Source organism: Aedes albopictus, chromosome 1 (genome assembly GCF_035046485.1).
Source record: "Aedes albopictus strain Foshan chromosome 1, AalbF5, whole genome shotgun sequence".
In the NCBI taxonomy this organism is placed as follows: domain Eukaryota; kingdom Metazoa; phylum Arthropoda; class Insecta; order Diptera; family Culicidae; genus Aedes; species Aedes albopictus.
This window is the reverse complement of record NC_085136.1, coordinates 305,785,341-305,803,199: the sequence shown is the minus strand read 5'-3', so window position 1 is coordinate 305,803,199 and position 17,859 is coordinate 305,785,341. Positions and strand designations below refer to the sequence as shown.

Here is a 17,859-nt window from a genome sequence, read left to right as displayed (position 1 = left end):
GTCTTGCATCCAATCCAGTTGATTTTTTAGCACAGTTAAATCAAATTCTGATCATATGTGTTACCACAGTTGGTCATACGCATCGGGAATTTAAATTGAAACGATATTACAGCTGCTGTATAAATCTAGCAACTTTCAAGTTCTAATGTCTATTCGGCTAGCGCACGCTTGCATTTGATTTCGCTGAGTGACCTACTCACTTCAATGGTTCACTCGTTCACCCCATTCTAAACACCAGCCGTCGCAAAGGACACTTCAGTTATCAACACATAGAAAAAAAAAGCCCTCAGATCTAACGGTTATAATGAACGCAACTTTTCATGTGCCCCAACAGAGCAGCACCAGGATGCTCTTTTCCGTTCATATTTTTCAACCACCCACTTTTGCACCGTATTCCGGTGAGTGAGTACCTGTGTGTATTTGAATTACTCGGTGGTACTTCACGTGGCCCAATTTCTAGGAAGAAAAAAAACGCCAGCCATTCAGCGCTGCCTTTTGATTCCGAGGATCTATCTAAGCGCACCTGCACCGGGTCCGAACCCGACCACCACCATCGTCACCGATCTATCCTTCGAGTATTGTACGACCAGACAATCCCGCACACATCCACCCGTTCGTCCATCCGTCCATCGCATCGTGGAACAATAAAACAATAAATGAAAAGCTTCCTTTATGCTCGCCCGGTTCAGGGTGTTCATCACCCCGCGCCGCGTCGCTACGGAACGACCCCGCCCGAAGGTCCCAGAGACCTGGAGGGCAGCAGCATCCGCATGAAAGCAAAACGTCTGAATTGATTCGGGCCATTCATCCGACCGACTCTGGGAGACTGTGGTGGGTCGGTTCCCGCTTTTGTTCTTTTCCATCTGCGACTACGACAACGACGATGATGGTGGTCCATGAAGTGGGGCAGTGTCCGCATTGCCTCTTTTAGCCGAGAGTAGACTACACTTTTCGGGTGGAAAACTAATAAAGCAAAACTTCCGCTCTGTTTCCGGATTTGATTCCTTGATTCAGGTCGTTTACGGGTGCATTGTTCTCCTGGGGCCCCATGGAAGGCGAGGTTTTAGTCGGCTTAATGGGTGGTCGGTCAGGTACTAGCGGGGGAGGATGACCTATGGCATTCCCCAAATCAATACTAATCGAGTGTGAAATTGTCTCCTCTTGTTGAGTCAATGTTTGAGTTCTAGCCGTGCAGCAGCAGCCATCGCTTCCGGAGTTAACGGGGAACTACTTTATTATGTAACTATGTAGCAGCACAGTGGGTATTGTGCAGCGGAAGGTTGTTTTTGGGTTTATGTAGGCGATAACAGTACTCAGTAGAGAATCGTGAAAGTTATATATTACAGTTTATATGTTTGTTTATCTTCGACTGTCTCGTATTACAACTTGTAGACTGACAACGTTAAGAAGATCTGGAGTACGTTACCCGAGATCTTACCTTACCGATCAGACTAATACCTGAGTGCCTTCTGATGCATGTAGGAAGCGTCTCCATCCGACTCGATCCATGGCTGTGCGTCTCCCTCTAGTTTCGCAATCTACGAAGGGTCCACAAATCGTCCTCCCCTTGATTGATCCACCTAGCTCGCAGCGCACCACGTCTTCTTGTACCGGTCCGATGACTCTCGAGAACCATTTCCGTCGAGTTGCTATCCTCCAGATTTTCGCGGTGTGGACGATGGTATGTTCTCTCAGCAGCTGATGCAGCTCGTGGTTCATTCACCTTCTCTGAGTTCCGTCTTCCATCTGCACTCCGCCGTAGATGGTACGCTACATCTTCCGTTCGAAAACTACAAGGGCGTGTCGATCCGCTGCTCGTAGAGTCCATATTTCGTTCTATGGGCACGGGACTATCGGTCTAATCGGCGTAGACTTCGTCTGACAGCGATTCGATCGTAGAGTTCTACGGAGTAAGCTCGATTTCCTACCACACTACGTCTGAATTTCTCCACTGGTGTCGTTGTCAACGGTCACCAGAGATACACAAATTCTCAAGCACCTCGATTTCGTTACCGTCGATAGAAACTCGGGGTGGCGGGCGCGTTAATTCCTCCCTAGAGCACTTTGCCATAGTTTCATCCATTAGTCGGATGTACGTTTCCACCGTTATCGTCTCAAATTTGCGAGCTATTATATCAATGTCATCAATGAAGCCAAGCAGCTGAACGGACTTGGTGAAAATCTTTCCTCTCGTGTTTATCCTCGCCCCCTTATTAAACCCTATAAAGCAATGTTAAACAGCAAGCACGAAAGACCATCAATTTGTCGTAACCCTCTGCGAGGTTCGAAGGGACTCGAGAGTGTCCCTGATATTTGGAATACGCACATGCACATCACTCGATCCATGGTCGTCTTGATCAATCGTATCAGTTTATCCGGGAATCCGTATTCGTGCATAATTTGCCATAGCTGGTCTCAATCGATTGTATCATACGCCGATTCAAAATCGATGGACAAGTTATGTGTGGGCACGTTGTATTCGTGGCATTTTTGCAGCACTATGGATGGCTACTATGTTAGTCTTCAACATCCCTCCCTTCTTAGTTCCAGAATACCAGGAAAGGTTCTAGTCTGGACGGCATCTGGATCATTCACCTGGGTCGACTTTTAGATGCTTTCTCATTAGGTTGTGAAGGCTGGATTGATTCCGGCAGGTTAACTTCCGTTTCAGGTAGTGCTTCGTCATAATCAGAGGCATCAATGGAAACTTCTGGAGAATCAACGTGTAGCCAGCCCGGGCGATCCGTCTTAAAACACGTGGCTTAAGCGCCACTCCACAAGGGAGACCACATGCCCAATTTCAATTTGCCCGGATAAGACTCTCCTGAGGGCGAGTCCATTTAATATTTCCGAAAGGAATTTTACGGATCGTTCCAGCCAGCCTACGAACCAAACGACCGAACGGGTTCACCCTATTACCTCAATGCAACCATTAATCCCGAAGGCACTCAGAGAGCTCGGTGAGAGAATCACGCATGCTCAAAGTGAGACAACATTCGCGGTTGCTCACCAATTCTCATCACTGGCAGACAAGTCACTCGCCGCGATACGCAACAGCAAAGAGGAAACGGACTGGGAACCCCATCAATCAAACTCCGATGGTGGAGGACGGGAACGACAACAAAACGCGTAGTGACGGGCAATACATGAAAACTAATCAAACATATTACAGGGGGACATAATGAGGGTTTATTTAACGGTCAACTTAAACACTACATATTGGTTTCAAACAAATATTCTTGGTAGATTTATTTCTTACATGCTAGCATTTATTCATTTGGTTGTGTGTATGTGTTCGTTCTCTCTATCTTCCTATCTTGTGTGCGATTTTACTCTCCCTCTCTTCCTATCTATCTACAACGTGCTCATGTGCTCATGTGTTCTGTGACGTCACGACCTTTGGCGGCGCATCTGCGGGCTAGTCTGCGCTCCTGGTGTGACAACCGGATCTGGGCGGCGGCAATTCGTCACGCACGCACGACGATCTCCAAACTTCTTACGAGGCTTTAACAGCGCATCGTCTTCAGTCTTGTGACTGGCAAAAAACACTCCGAGGCGCCCTCAACGGACGCCCCACTCCACAGAAAAAAAGGTTTGGTTTGACTCACCGACTGGTACAGCTTACTACTTGGTAGTCGATGACCTGTAGGCCGGGTCGTTGCTCTCACCACCGCGCCGGTTTGGTTGATTGATGGCGGAGTTCGTTGATCGGCTCGTCTTCGCAATGGCGGTTGACTTACGCTTCACTAAAGCGCTTCCTGGGCTATTGACAGCGCCCGCTAGTCAATTGGCGAACTAGCTGGTGGAAGACCTCGTCCACCTGAAGGTCCCCAGGCCTTCTCGGACCGATATGGTAACGGATCCGTCCGCTTCCGGCCGTATGACGGATGCCGGGTATTTCTCGTCCGTCGGGGAAGAAGTGGTTGCGCTTGGATGCGAAGAACTGCGGATTGGAAAAACTGGCGGGGTATCGAACATGAGCACTGGCACCAGAGCACATTCACAGCACATATTCTTACCTCGCTTCTGAGCTAACTAAGAACTCCAAATCGCACACAATTTCTAACGCACACCGATTAGCCTACTGTAGAACGAAACAACTATTTAATCATCTAACTTTATTAAACATCACTTTAAAAAGACCTACTATTGGCACACGAAAACTAAGTAACAAACGCGGACACTTCCAATTCCTTAAACGATCACGGACGAAATGATCGAGTCTTGAAGCCTCAGATAAGGGAAAGTGTATCTCGGACGCACCCGGAAGTACGTCATTTCCCGAAACCCTTCGTGTACTTTCGTGACTACACAGCTACGTTGGATAACTTGAACGATAGCCGTGCTGCCTTCTCTTTCCCACCTTATCAAGAAAACAAATGGCCTCGACCCAAGGAAGCGTTTGCACTTCATTAAGTGCTCGTTTGCCTACTATAAGGGACTAAATACAATTCGAATTCATTGAAGGGAATTCTCTTATTCTTACAATCTATTTCAATTCAATTATTAACATGCTATATTTACAAAATTTATTTACAAAACTCCTGCCTGCTACAAACGGTAGTGACTTCGTTTTGTTGGAAATTATTCTGCAGTCCAAACTCGTCCACGAATATATTGAGGGAAGATTTCTCCGTTGATTCCTTAGTTGGTTGTTGGTCGTCAAAGCGATGCTTGATTTGGTTGGCATGTGAACGAATCAACTTCCGTCGGCCATGCCTTTCATCTAATAGATCGTTGGAGTTTACTTGCTCAAAAGACTTCAATAGTGACTCCGGGAACCCATTTCCATTTTGAATTGGTTTGGTAGACCTTGGCGTAATCTGCACCAACACAGAAGCGTCAGTGCCCAGCGTTGTAAGCGATGTGCGGTGTGAATTGGAATCCCCTTTTTCGGCTGATGATCAGTTTGTAGTGTAAACTTGCGTCCAAGTAGCATCCGGTAGAACTTCGTTTCAGCGAATACCAGAGCTAGATCTTTCTTCTCCACCTGTCCCTAACGTTTTTCAGCATCGGTGAGAGAACGGGATGCATATGCAACCGCTTTGAGAGCGCCGTTGGGAAACTTGTGCATGATGCAGGCTCCAATTTTTGACTGGGATGCGTCTGCTGCTACGATGATGTCCAGAATCGGGTCGTAATGAGTTGGGAGAAGATCGGACTGGAAAACTTCTTTTAACTCCTAGAAATACTTCTGGCAGTCGTTGTTCCAAACTAACATGGCATCCTTCTTGAGAAGTGCGTCGAGTGGTCTTCGTAGCTGGTGCATTTTTTGATACAAACTTTCCATAGAAATTCACCGCACCGAGGAACGATCGTAGATTAGGAATGTCACTGGGAGAAGGCATCTTGACAATGCACTGGCTTCGATTTTGGCAGGATCCGGTAGTAGTCCTGATTTGTCAAACGATGATGTGTGCAAGATCCTTGATTTGAAGCTATAGCAGGTTGCACTTTTCTTCAGGGAGAGTGAAGCCATACTCCTGCAGACGTTGAAAAAGAGTGGAGAGGATTTCAAAATGCTCAAATGGCATCCTCTTCTACTTTCAGGTAGGCATCACCAAGGTCGATTATGCTGATATACTTGCATCCGTTGAGCTTGCTGAAGATGTCGACGGGAACTAGCAAATAGTTGTTGAACTCCTGGGCGGCAGACCGGATGAATAATCGGAACAGATCCAAATCTTTCCTCCTAGTTTCTTGACCACTACCATTGGTGCAGTACACTGGAAACAGTCAACCGGGGTAATGATACCCAGTTGTTCAAGATAATCCAGTTCTGCATCGATTTTCTCCACGGATGTAAATTGTACAGGCCGTTTAAGTTAGTAGACTGGCATTGTTCCGGGTATCAGGAACAGGCGTACCTTGGTTTTTGTGCAGTGTTCTAAACCTTGACGGAAAGCGTCTGGAAATCTTGCCTTGTAGTGTAGATCGGCGTGAACTTGATTGGTGATCGCCGACAATGGCTTGTCCAAACAAGTCGATCCATTCCAGGCCAAACAGGTTGAGATTGTTGCTGGACACGTAAAGTTTCCCTGGTTTGGTGACACCTACAAGTGTGATTGCGCTTGGAAGTTCGCTAAGAAGCTGAAAAAGCTTTCCAGACGCTGTTGTTGCTGCTCTTGTTGTGGGAAGTAGTTGAGGAGATCCAAGACATTTGTTCCAGATTTTTCGAGAGATGATGGTGATGTCTAAAGCTGTGTCAAACTGCAGCGTCCATCGACCTTCACAATCAGGAACTTCCGCCAGGACACAATACTAACCAGGTTGATCTACTAAAACACCGTTGACCTTTGACTTCTTCTTCTTCTTGGTGGATGTCTTCGCTGAATAACAGCTGCAGTAGCCCTCTTTATGTCCGATTTGCTTGCAGTTGGTGGTGGTTGGTTGGAGAATAAACAATCGCGAACGAAGTGCGCCGCCACACTGTTAACACTGACTTCGGGGTGCTTGATTTGCCATTAGGTTTGGTTTTTGGTCTAGATGGGTTCGATTGAGGCTTCTTATGTTTGACTGCGTAGACGGAGCTGATCGAAGTATGCTTCGATGTAGGAGTTGAGCAAAAATTACTAAAATTCGTGAAAGCAAAATGTGGCCTAAAAACTAGCTTTTCGGGTGCAATCACGCTTTGGCGCGCAAAAAGTGGCATCGCTATTGGGAGGTATGGAGCAGAGTAAAACGCGTCCAGTCAGTTTGAGCGATTAACAACTAATGAACATTTATTGTGCAATAAAATCATGGCTAACTAAGTTATCTCAAGGTGCTTCAGTTCTTGATGTTGCTAAGCATCGGCATCGCTTCACTCCTCCTCAACTTCGAAGAACTTCAGACCGATCTGGGCACGGAATCGTTCCAGTTTAACTCGCGCCAATGATTTCGTCAGGATGTCCGCGATCATCGAATCCGTTGGACAATATCGAACCACAGAGAACAGACGTCTATATTCGCTTTCTGCCTTGTGTAAAACTTTGTAACGGTCATATCAGAGTATGTGGTTATGCTCCCGTTGCGCGGCGCTAGCGTCCCATCACTTACATTGTTGTGTTGTCATATTTGTTTCCAGTGCTCGCCTTTTTTGGCCGTTTGGCGCTCGCGTCGCTTTGTGGGTTAGTATATTTTAACGATGAACACTGCCATCGTGGTGTCAAATCGACTTTATATGTGGGGCAGTCTCCGTTGGTGGCGTTGAGGTACACTTAAATCCTTTACACACGATTTCGACGTATTTTTATTCGAGCTTAAACGTCTGTTCTCTGTGATCGAACTTCCATGACATCGCTTGACATCAGTTCCCTCACGAAGTTGAACCGAGTGTCAATATGTTTTCGTCGTCGACTTCCTCCTCCTGTAGACGACAGCATGGCAATGCAGCTTTGGTTGTCCTCATGCATCACCACGGGTTTAGTGACATCCTCTCCGACGTCGTGCATCAGCTTCGTCAACCAGAGAAGTTCCTGGCTAGCCTCGGATAGTGCCACGTACTCCGCTTCCGTGGAAGACAAGCTGACGCACTGCTGTTTCCTTGCAACCCAGCTGATGGCACCGTCTCCGAGTTTGAACACGAATCCAGAGTTGGACTTACGGTCAACCTTATCGCCGGCCCAGTCTGCGTCAACGAATCCTTCAAGCTCGCCGTTGATGTAAGGTACCGTAGGGTTCTCTTCGCTTCGATCCAGTCTGCTTCAGAGGGTTGACTGACCTTTCGCCCCAGGATGGACGCCGCAATCGCAATATCGGGTCTGGTGCATACCGCAACGTACAGCAAAGCGCCAACCAGGCTTTGGTAGCGCTCGCCGTTTGGCATCCCTTCCTCATCCTTTTGCTGCGCGTTCGGATGTTTCGGCTGATCGAAGTATGCTTCTGTTCCACCATTGCTTGAGATTTTGAAGACGTTGACATTCCGTGATGAGCGATTTGAGTTTGCAATCTTTGTCAGCGTTCGTTTTAAGCTTCGAGAGTAGTCATGTCCAACTGTCCGCGTCCATCGTTGAGCAAAGTCCGTAAATGAGAACCAAGCTCTTGAACTGGTCCGGAGTTAGCTTGTTCAATTCGCAATCTTCACAGGCCTTGTTTACTTTTCCGCATAGAGATAAGTGACATTTCAACACACGAACACTAGCGCAAACTTTTCCTCACACAAAAGTGCACGCCGATTGAAAGGCTATTCAGATTGCATATGCAAATATTACCCAATCGAATAAGGTAAAATAACGTCCGGGGCAAGAGTGCAAATATTTTCCTCGCAGTTCACAACTACATCTACAAAAAAGGCAGGCATACATTTGAACGTAGGCTGCAAAACGGTGAGTCGATAAGGAGAGCGTCCAATATAGCTCTGGTCCTCACAAGTTCCTACCTCATGCTTCCACGGGTCAAGCGATGACAAAGACCGCCAGCTAAGAGTTGTGTGCTTAGCTGGTAGTGCAGCCTGGGCACTGTTGTCCTTCTGACTTCAGCTAGATTGAGGAGGTACGGTCCGAGTGTCTGTTCACCAAGGAGGTGCGGCTCAAACAGCGTCTGTTCTGGCATCCAGCGGCTGAGTAAGAAACGCTGCACCACGCAGCTAGATCCAAGGTGGTAGCCCCATCAGCCTGGTCGTCCCAGTGTTGGTTGGGACGTTAAACAGAACTGGCACGATGGCCCTCCGGCGAGACAGGAGTGTTGGCGTAGGCCCAATAAGCCACCCGTAAAAATCCCCATTGCGAATAACATAGGAGAAAATACGACTCGATACAATCGGCAAAGACGCACGCGACGAAATAAGGACTACGATTGGAAACTTGGAACATGGAATTGCAAGTCACTAGGTTTCGCAGGATGTGACAAAATAATCTACGATGAACTACATCCCCGCAACTTCGACATCGTGGCGTTGCAGGAACTTTGTTGGACTGGACAGAAAGTGTGGAAAAGCGGGCATCGAGCGGCTACCTTCTACCAAAGCTGTGGCACCACCAATGAACTGGGAACAGGATTTATAGTGTTGGGCAAGATGCGACAACGTGTGATCGGGTGGCAGCCGATCAACGCAAGGATGTGCATGTTGAGAGTTAAGGGCCGTTTCTTCAACTACAGCATCATCAACGTCCACTGCCCACACGAAGGGAGACCCGATGACGAGAAAGAAGCGTTCTACGCGCAGTTAGAGCAAACATACGATGGTTGCTCGCCGCGTGACGTGAAAATCGTTGTCGGCGACATGAACGCGCAGGTAGGAAGGGAGGAAATGTACAGACCGGTAATCGGGCGAAACAGCCTGCACGCCGTATCGAATGATAACGGCCAGCGATGCGTAAACTTTGCAGCCTCCCGTGGTATGGTAGTCCGAAGCACCTTCTTCCCCCGCAAAGATATCCACAAAGCCACAGATTATGCACGAATACGGATTCCCGGATAAAGTGATACGGTTGATCAAGGCGACGATGGATCGAGTGATGTGCGTAGTTCGAGTATCAGGGACACTCTCGAGTCCCTTCGAATCTCGCAGAGGGTTACGGCAAGGTGATGGTCTTTCGTGCTTGCTGTTCAACATTGCTTTGGAGGGTGTAATAAGAAGAGCGGGGATAAACACGAGTGGGACGATTTTCACGAGGTCCGTTCAGCTGCTTGGTTTCGCCGATGATATTGATATTATTGCTCGTAAATTTGAGACGATGGCGGAAACGTACATCCGACTAAAGAGTGAAGCCAGGCGAATCGGATTAGTCATTAATGTGTCGAAGACAAAGTACATGATGGCAAAGGGCTCCAGGGAGGAATCACCGCGCCCGCCACCCCGAATTCATATCGACGGTGATGAAATCGAGGCGGTTGAAGAATTCGTGTACTTGGGCTCACTGGTGACCGACGACAACGACACCAGCAGAGAAATTCAGAGGCGCATTGTGGCAGGAATCGTGCCTACTTTGGACTCCGCAGAACTCTACGATCGAATAAAGTTCGCCGTAACACGAAGTTAACTATCTACAAAACGTTGATTAGACCGGTCGTCCTCTATGGGCACGAAACATGGACCCTACGTGCAGAGGACCAACGCGCCCTTGGAGTTTTCGAACGGAAGGTGTTGCGTACCATCTACGGCGGAGTGCAGATGGAAGACGGGACCTGGAGAAGGCGAATGAACCACGAGCTGCATCAGCTGCTGGGAGAACCAACCATCGTCCATACCGCGAAAATCGGGAGGCTACGGTGGGCGGGTCACGTCATCAGGATGTCGGATAGCAACCCGACTAAAATGGTTCTCGAGAGTCATCCGACCGGTACAAGAAGACGTGGAGCGCAGCGAGCTAGGTGGGTCGACCAAGTGGAGGACGATCTGCGGACCCTACGCAGAGTGCGGAACTGGAGACAAACAGCCATGGACCGAGTGGAATGGAGGCGGCTACTATGTACAGCAGAGGCCACCCCGGCCTTAGCCTGACCGCATCATCACATTTGAACGTGATTACCTCTATAAGCACATAATCGTCCGCATCGTTTTTCGTCAGCTGGAAGCATTGGTACCGTTTCCTGAAGAGCGAAATCCGGATGCATAAAAACTCCTTGAATTTCTTGACAGTTCCCTTGAAGGTAAACTCTCGGGGATGTTTCGGAAGCACGAGATTGACGTAACAGTAAAATAACTAGCCACAGAAGTCCAATGTCGCGACTGTTCATGTGACTAACATCTAGTTTGCCACGCCATTACAGCGTCAGCAGCGGTACTAGAAGTGTCAAGTTAAATTTGTTTACCAAAACAATGGGTCCTCTAAAGGATGGCCACTTAAAAATAGTAAGTTATTGCAATTCGAGTTATTAAAATAATCAAATGAGAAAAGTGACTACAGCGCCATTGGAGTTCTAGTGTATTTCTATTGACGTAACGGTTGAAAACGTTGACACTGAGGCTTCTCAGGAGCAAACGTACCTTTGCTGCATCGGCCAATTTCGCACCATTCTTCAGGAAAAGATCCTCGTACTTGCGTTACCACCGGTCGAAAACTTGACCATTGTCCGGGTCATAGGAGAACTCTTGGTCGTGGGTGTTTGATGTCAGAAATTCAATGAAGAATTCTGGGTTGCTTGAAGATCGGCCGGATCCGGAGTCTTCTTGAATGGCGAATCGCTCTAGCAAGACCATCAACCGTGCGTTTCGCTCTGCCGTTTTCTGGTTCTGCCGGACAATTTATTGCACCAGCGTTTCGGTTAGGTTAGGTATCTTTATTAGAGAGATTTTCAGCCCGAGGCTGGTTCATCTCTAATGCCATGGTTCTTCCTCTTGAGCGTTGCATTCTTGATTGCGTCGTCGGCAACTGTTGTACTTTACTACTTGTCTTCATTGTTCGAGTGGTAGGTACAGATTGAATTGAGTTCACAGGTATCGGTACTTATATAGTGTCAAGTTGTTAGGTATTCATCGGGCTTTGGCCACCTTCTAGATGTTTGGTTCGCGGTAGATCCACTCTGCTAAAGATTCTTCTTAGCATGCGTCGCTCAATAACTGCGAGTGAAGACCACCGATCACCCGGACACCAAAATTCATTAAAATTTGGATATCGGCAAAGTTTGGCGTGCAGATTCGAAATATGGCAATACCTCAACATCGTTGAAGAAGCCAATTGGATAGAAAACTTAAAAAATCCTGATTTTTCTCAATGAATATCAACATTGACATCTTCACGAATTGTGCTAGAATTTTCTAAAACACTTCTACACAAGCAAATGATCAAATCAAAACCATACAATCTTGTGGTCTAAAAGAAGAAGCTTTCACCCTCGTGGGCCTACAGATGCAAGGCGTCAAGCAATCCATAAATTTGTTATTTTCAATAGAATCGTTTCGATCCTTCCGAATGGAGAGCGAGAAATTCCCAGCTGTAATCCGCGCCTCGGTATATCAGTGCTTCAATTTCCGTTTCATATAAATCGCATTTCATTCGCCGGGACGACGGGATAGAACGCAGGGAAATCACGACCCAGTGCTATGCAATGCGGCCATGGGGGCTTTCCATTACCACCACCACCACCTACCTGAAACAGCAGGAACGCGTATCCTTTGGGCGGGAAGTACGACTTGGACTCGGCTTTGTGGGGCCAATCGACGACGAGTGCTCCGTATTGGTTGAATGACGTGGTGATTTCCTCTGCAAATAGAAAAGAAGACGGAATGGAACGATCGTTAAAATTCACTTTCGAACGTGCTTGCATTTCATGCGGAATATTACTAAGTAGGTGTACGGGCGGTGGTGGTGACCACCACCAGCCGAAGGGAAAACAAAATAAAATCGCAGACATGGCATCGAGGCATGGCGGCACGGTGTGGCAGACAGGCACAGGAAAAATCTCATTTACTTGTGCCGGGTTCCCGAGTTACTCATCCCATCCATGCATCGGAGCAAAGGGAGGAAGCTAAGCAGGCGCAGCAGCACCAGAGGGAGCTTTCGTTATAAATTATGTAGCTATTCCGGCTAGGATCCCGGACAGACACTTACAACCCCTCGTATTTCTCCGCCAGTACCGCCGTCGTTGTCACAAGTTCCAAGCGAGAACGAACGACCGAACTGCGGCACGGAAAGTAGGTGATGATAAAAAATTTACTTCAATTTAACTGGATTTGCTCGGTGATTTTGTCGGGCGTGCTCAACAGGAGCAACGACAAGCAGATCATCGATTATTCGTTGATCTGGAGTTGAGCCTGGGTGATTGTAGACTACGTGGATCTGTTACGGTATAGGATTCGTAACGTCGCGACATTCCGAGAATAGTCAATGGTGATCAATCTTCCCAGTATGTTATCTTCGCCAAAAGCAATCTCGGTATAGAAAACGGGAACCGCACTTCCTAGTTCCGGATGATGATGGTGTTCTTACGTTGAGCTCCGTATTCGTGTTGCTTCCTTCTGTATTCTACACCTGTTCATCAACTCATCTTTTACAGAGATGCGCATAACGTCTTCCCTGTCTTCCCTCCTAGCTGGAGAGTTGAAACAATATGCAACTATGATGAGTATAATGGGTATAACGAGCTGATGGCAATAAATCTGTTTATATAATAACAGCATAAAGCCAAACATGATGCGCTCCCATTTCCCTCAGTTTCAGCTCTCCGAGTTAACCTATGCTTACCACCCGTGTCCCTCCGTTCCCACCCACACGCGTACACGGGTGTTCCGGTTTCTTCCGGATGAATTATGCGGAGCAGAAGGAATGAGTTACGATGGATAAATCCGCTACAAACTTTGGTTCTGGTGGTGTGAGCGAGGTGAGACGCAACAGGGCAGAAGATCCGATTTCATTCCTCCCCCTGGGCAGGTTTGAGGTTTTCGGGGGGTGTCGCGGTGTAGAAGGGTGAACAATAGGAGTCAAATTTTTCGACAAGTTAAATTTTCCGATATCTGGAAGTTTTGCCTTGTGGGCGCTGAATAGTTTTACGATAAAGCTCGTCAGAGGCTGGCGTTCGCGCTCATTTGTTGCATTTTCAGGTGAGAAGACGCAAGCGGTTATGGATACTTATGGTGACGACCGCTAACATTTTGGTTGTGTGGTTCAAGCGATGAAATTTTGGATAAAGTTCTGAAGATTATGGCCTTTCTTTGATAGAGGAAGTTTTGCTGTCTGCATCATTTGAACGCGAAGTACTGCAGAATACGTGTTTGGAGCGAACAGCCTGAATGTTTTTAGTTTGCCCTAAGACCTTGGGTAAGAAATTAAGACCAAACTGGCTAGGATTGATTTAAATGTTCCAATGGGTCAACCCTCATATCGAGGCAACCTTTATGTAATGTAGACACACCATGAGTGTGTGTTGCCGTATGTTATTGTTATTGTTATGTAAATAGTGTGCACTGAAAAATATTTAAACCCAAAGAATAAGTTCTAAAAACTCAAATTTGGCTAAACAGCTCATAGTTTTTACTCAGCATTGGGTTGTTTTCTCCCTCACCCCACACGAATGTTGTCAAAAACAAAGAGAGAAGCACCGACATATCCGTGCGGCTCCGTGGAAGAAGCCAAATTTGGGTTATCTTGACTAAACCCAAATTTGCGTCAAATAAGGCCTCCGCTGGGTGAAAATAACTTACCACTGGGTGAAATTTTTTGCAGCGATCAAATGAGATTTACCTAGTGACCACTATCGCTGTTTGACGCAAATTTGAGTAATTCCACGGAGGTGCGGGATTGCGTCAAAAGAACTTAAATTTGGGTTGATTTGTAGTTCCGTGTGAATAAATAAGTCGTTTGGGTGTACTGCTAAGAAGTACACTGGTGTTTTGTAATTTGTCCTTTATTTTTCGTCCGCTGTTGAATATTCGAAATGTTCCGATGTGGTAATATTCTAAAACAAAATTATTCAAAAAAGGGTCTTTTCAAGAAGTATTTAAAAACCCTGGCACTGGTTTCCGTAGCGCACAAACTGATGGCGGTTTCAAAAGGCATGGTTCTCCAAGATCCCTAGAAGTCTTCTTGGGATTTTTGCTGGAGTTCATCCAGAGATTCCTCGTGAAGAATTCCCGAGGATACTTAAAGAGCTCCTCCAGCAAAGATGGCTGAAATTCTAACAGGAATTTTTCATGGAGTTCTTGGAGGTCCTTTAGTCCGCTGTCTTTCCGTTTGGCCGAGAACCACTAGCTGGGTTGCCAAGAACTCTGCTCTAGTACGCAGGGCAGAAATGGTCGTTAGCAATAGCAATCGCCAAGGCCATGCAGCACCTGCCGATGTTGATATGTCTGATCGCGTCAGTGACACACTTTAGCTGGTGGCCGACGGCAGCGTGTGATCGCTGATACTTTGTCTACACGAGGATGGAAACGGACATGTCTGGCAGGTTGAGAATGCTGGGAATGTTCAACGAGAGATTTCCTTGCTCTGCGAACCAAATTGACTTGAACGAGCTGTACACACGAGACACGGCAGTGAGCAATAATCTGCTTTAAAATGTCAAGGTTTAACTCGTTTTTCTAAACAACTATATTTCTATCGCTGTAGGGCCTATCCCATACATGTCGAATAGACAGCGGGAACGTAAATCTTTCTGATAACAATAACGATATACGATATAGACCCTACAGCAATAAAAACATGTTTGTTTATCTGAACAGGTAAGACCCTTTTGACGTTAATGCTGTTGTTTCATAATATGTTCTCCGTTGCAGATGTGGAGCACACTAAGCTGGAAGCGCAGAGGAAACTGGAAGAGGAGAGGACAAGATCGAGCGATACATCGAGAAGCAGTTCTGTTGGGCTAGATGCATCGAACATAAGTGAGAGTCGGGATTCAACTGCACCTACTGCTCCAGGACCAACAGCAGATTTGCAACGACAACAACTACGAGATAAACTAGCGCTCCACATGGCCAGAACAGTCACGCAGTTCCTTGGGACAGATTTCATGTCCCGACACCGAATACTTAAGCTGCGGAATTCCTGTCGGTAAACAAATGTAGTAAGCACCCTAAGCAGGATATTTTGTCACAGTACTTGGTGGCCATACAGAACATTTAGAATCAGCTGCGGTTACCTTCTTTAATGATGGAGAATCGATCAACGAGGCTATTTCGTTATGTTGCTGAAATTTTTAAGCCCGCAGAACTCCGTGATCCCACAGGAGCCAACAGTACTGAGATTCTCAATTCCCATGTACTGCGGTTGAGTGCTCTTGCGAAATGATTGCGGCGCAAACTGGATGTTCAACATTAACGAAAACAAGTTCTACAACTGCATCCGTAACAAGTCTAATTTTAGAGAAGGCCTTCCGGAGAGTAGCAACGCCACGCAGTTTTGGGTCAATCTATGGGAGAACCCTGTCCAGCATATCTACGATGAGATGTGGTAATCAAAAGAAGAACGACAGTGTGATGATGTTGGAGATATGACCGCGGTAATGTAACTGCTCAGGATATACATGTGGTTACCATATACCAAGAATTGGGTTGCACCAGAACCCTATTTCGTGTACAAGTTTAGGTATAAAACTCACAAAGATTCACGGGCAGATGGTGGAATGCTGTAACCAGGCTTGGAAAGCGTCAGCGTCAACACGGGTCGTCATGCGAATTTTACAGAAGTGCCTCTCTCAATGTCATCGAATCGGGAGACAATGACCAAGAGAGTCTAACAATATTCGCTCATTTTTCGGTCACGACGGAGCGTGACATGGTTGCAAACAAGGCAATTACTACAACATTCATGGATTTTGTCGTTGTTTAAATCCTTTAAAGCATGAATGTATGCCCTCTCTATCTGTTAAATACAACGGCTAGCCTAAATTTGCTTGGACCATGTGAAAATTTTAATTTCAAAACAATTTGAAAATTTCCGTCATGACGCTTGATTATTGCAAAATGACATGACGAAGTGCGCGAATGCTCGTTTTGTCTTGTGACGATGAAAGAGCCTACTTGTTCATCGTCGTGGGAAGCTCACGACCAATAACAGCGCTGGCTGTAACATAGTGTTAGAAGACCCCACGCAGCTACCAGAATTCATCACATCATCTACCGAAGGACTAGAACGCAGTTGATCCTGCAAAGTGCATACCAATAACGTGTCTTTAGAGCCTGTAGAAGGTGCTGTCGTCGGTAATAGCGAAGAGTATACAAGACCACTATGATCCCAACAACATGATGACAGGGAAACAAAAAGGGTGCCACAAAATACATAAGACTACAAAGATCAGGTCATTGACCCAGAGTCACTAAAATGCAGAGAAACCTGAGCTTGAAGTACATCGACTACAAGAAGGCGTACGACTGTACGCATCATCTAAGGCAATATCTTTAATCCGCTAATACTACTGCAGCCATAGTTGCATCATCAACTGTACAGTGGGAAAAGGAGCACTCACATCTTCTTTCTGGACGACCCGTAACGGATTTTAGCAACAACATCCGGATTAAGTTTGGAACTGTCAAATGTCGATTAGTCTATCATCGCCAGGGTCCCATAGCGAATGCCAGCTATTTCCGCATCAACACACAGAAGGCGATTCGGAATATGGTTGAAGGCGAAGAGGGTTCTTGTAACTTAGAGGTATTCACCACGCATCGATCAATAAGGAGCTGCAGCACTTGTTCTTGTATCGTGTCACCTGTGTTCTGAGGAGCTTTTTGTCAGCGGCAACAAGGTGAAGGCAATCAACGCGATTACTGTGACCCTGTCGATCTACAGCTTTTGGGTGAACCGAGACTGACCTCGACCCAGTAGCGTTCACCAAGCACCGAACGCGGCACCCAAAATGGTCCATCGAGAAAGTCACCCTGTCACGGGCAGTAGGAGGTGGAGACGTCATTGAAACCCAGGCACTATGTGTCTCCCAGATCCAGTAGCGGCGAGCATATTTCGTAGATAGGCAGAACCGTCACAAAATGTACCGCACTGTATGTGAAGCTGAAGGATTAGCAACTGAACTGCGACATCAAGACCGTAGGCGGGACGCATCCGAATCAACTGGCGCTCGAACATATCGATAAGGCGGTGCCGAACTAGGGACTGGTGCGGGATGATCTCTTCTCGGAAACTGAAGGTTTTATGATATCTGTCCAGGGCCAGGTAGTTTTGACGAAGAATTACCGGCGGTACATATTGCACGAAGACGTGGAGGATCGATGTAGGAAGAGCAACTCAGTAGGAGAAACGATCGAGGCTACCTTGATCATCACAACGAAGTTGCCAGGATTGTGCACCTACAGCTTGTTTCAAAGCACAACTTGGTCGACAGATTTGTATCATACTACAAGTACCAACCGGACTGTACTGTACTGAGATCCTCATTCGTGCCAACAAACCTGATATTGTGGTTTACGACAAAAGGATGAAGCGGGTAACCCACATCGACATCGCTGTACCGTTAGACCATAATGTCCAATCAAAGTTCTCCAGA

General features: G+C 46.8%; 1 protein-coding gene across 2 annotated transcripts in view; it reads right to left on the bottom strand.

Annotated features, from left to right (window-relative positions):
* Nucleotides 1-11,775: 11,775 nt before the first annotated feature.
* The window catches only part of LOC109417328 (uncharacterized protein DDB_G0283357-like), a 1,264,336-nt gene continuing 1,258,252 nt past the window's right edge, over nt 11,776-17,859 (bottom strand). For both annotated transcript variants that reach the window (XM_062847080.1, XM_062847079.1), the window contains exon 7: nt 11,776-12,125. In XM_062847080.1, coding sequence (XP_062703064.1) covers nt 11,899-12,125 — 227 coding nt within the window. In that variant the 3' untranslated portion in view covers nt 11,776-11,898. The remainder of the gene's footprint in view (nt 12,126-17,859) is intronic.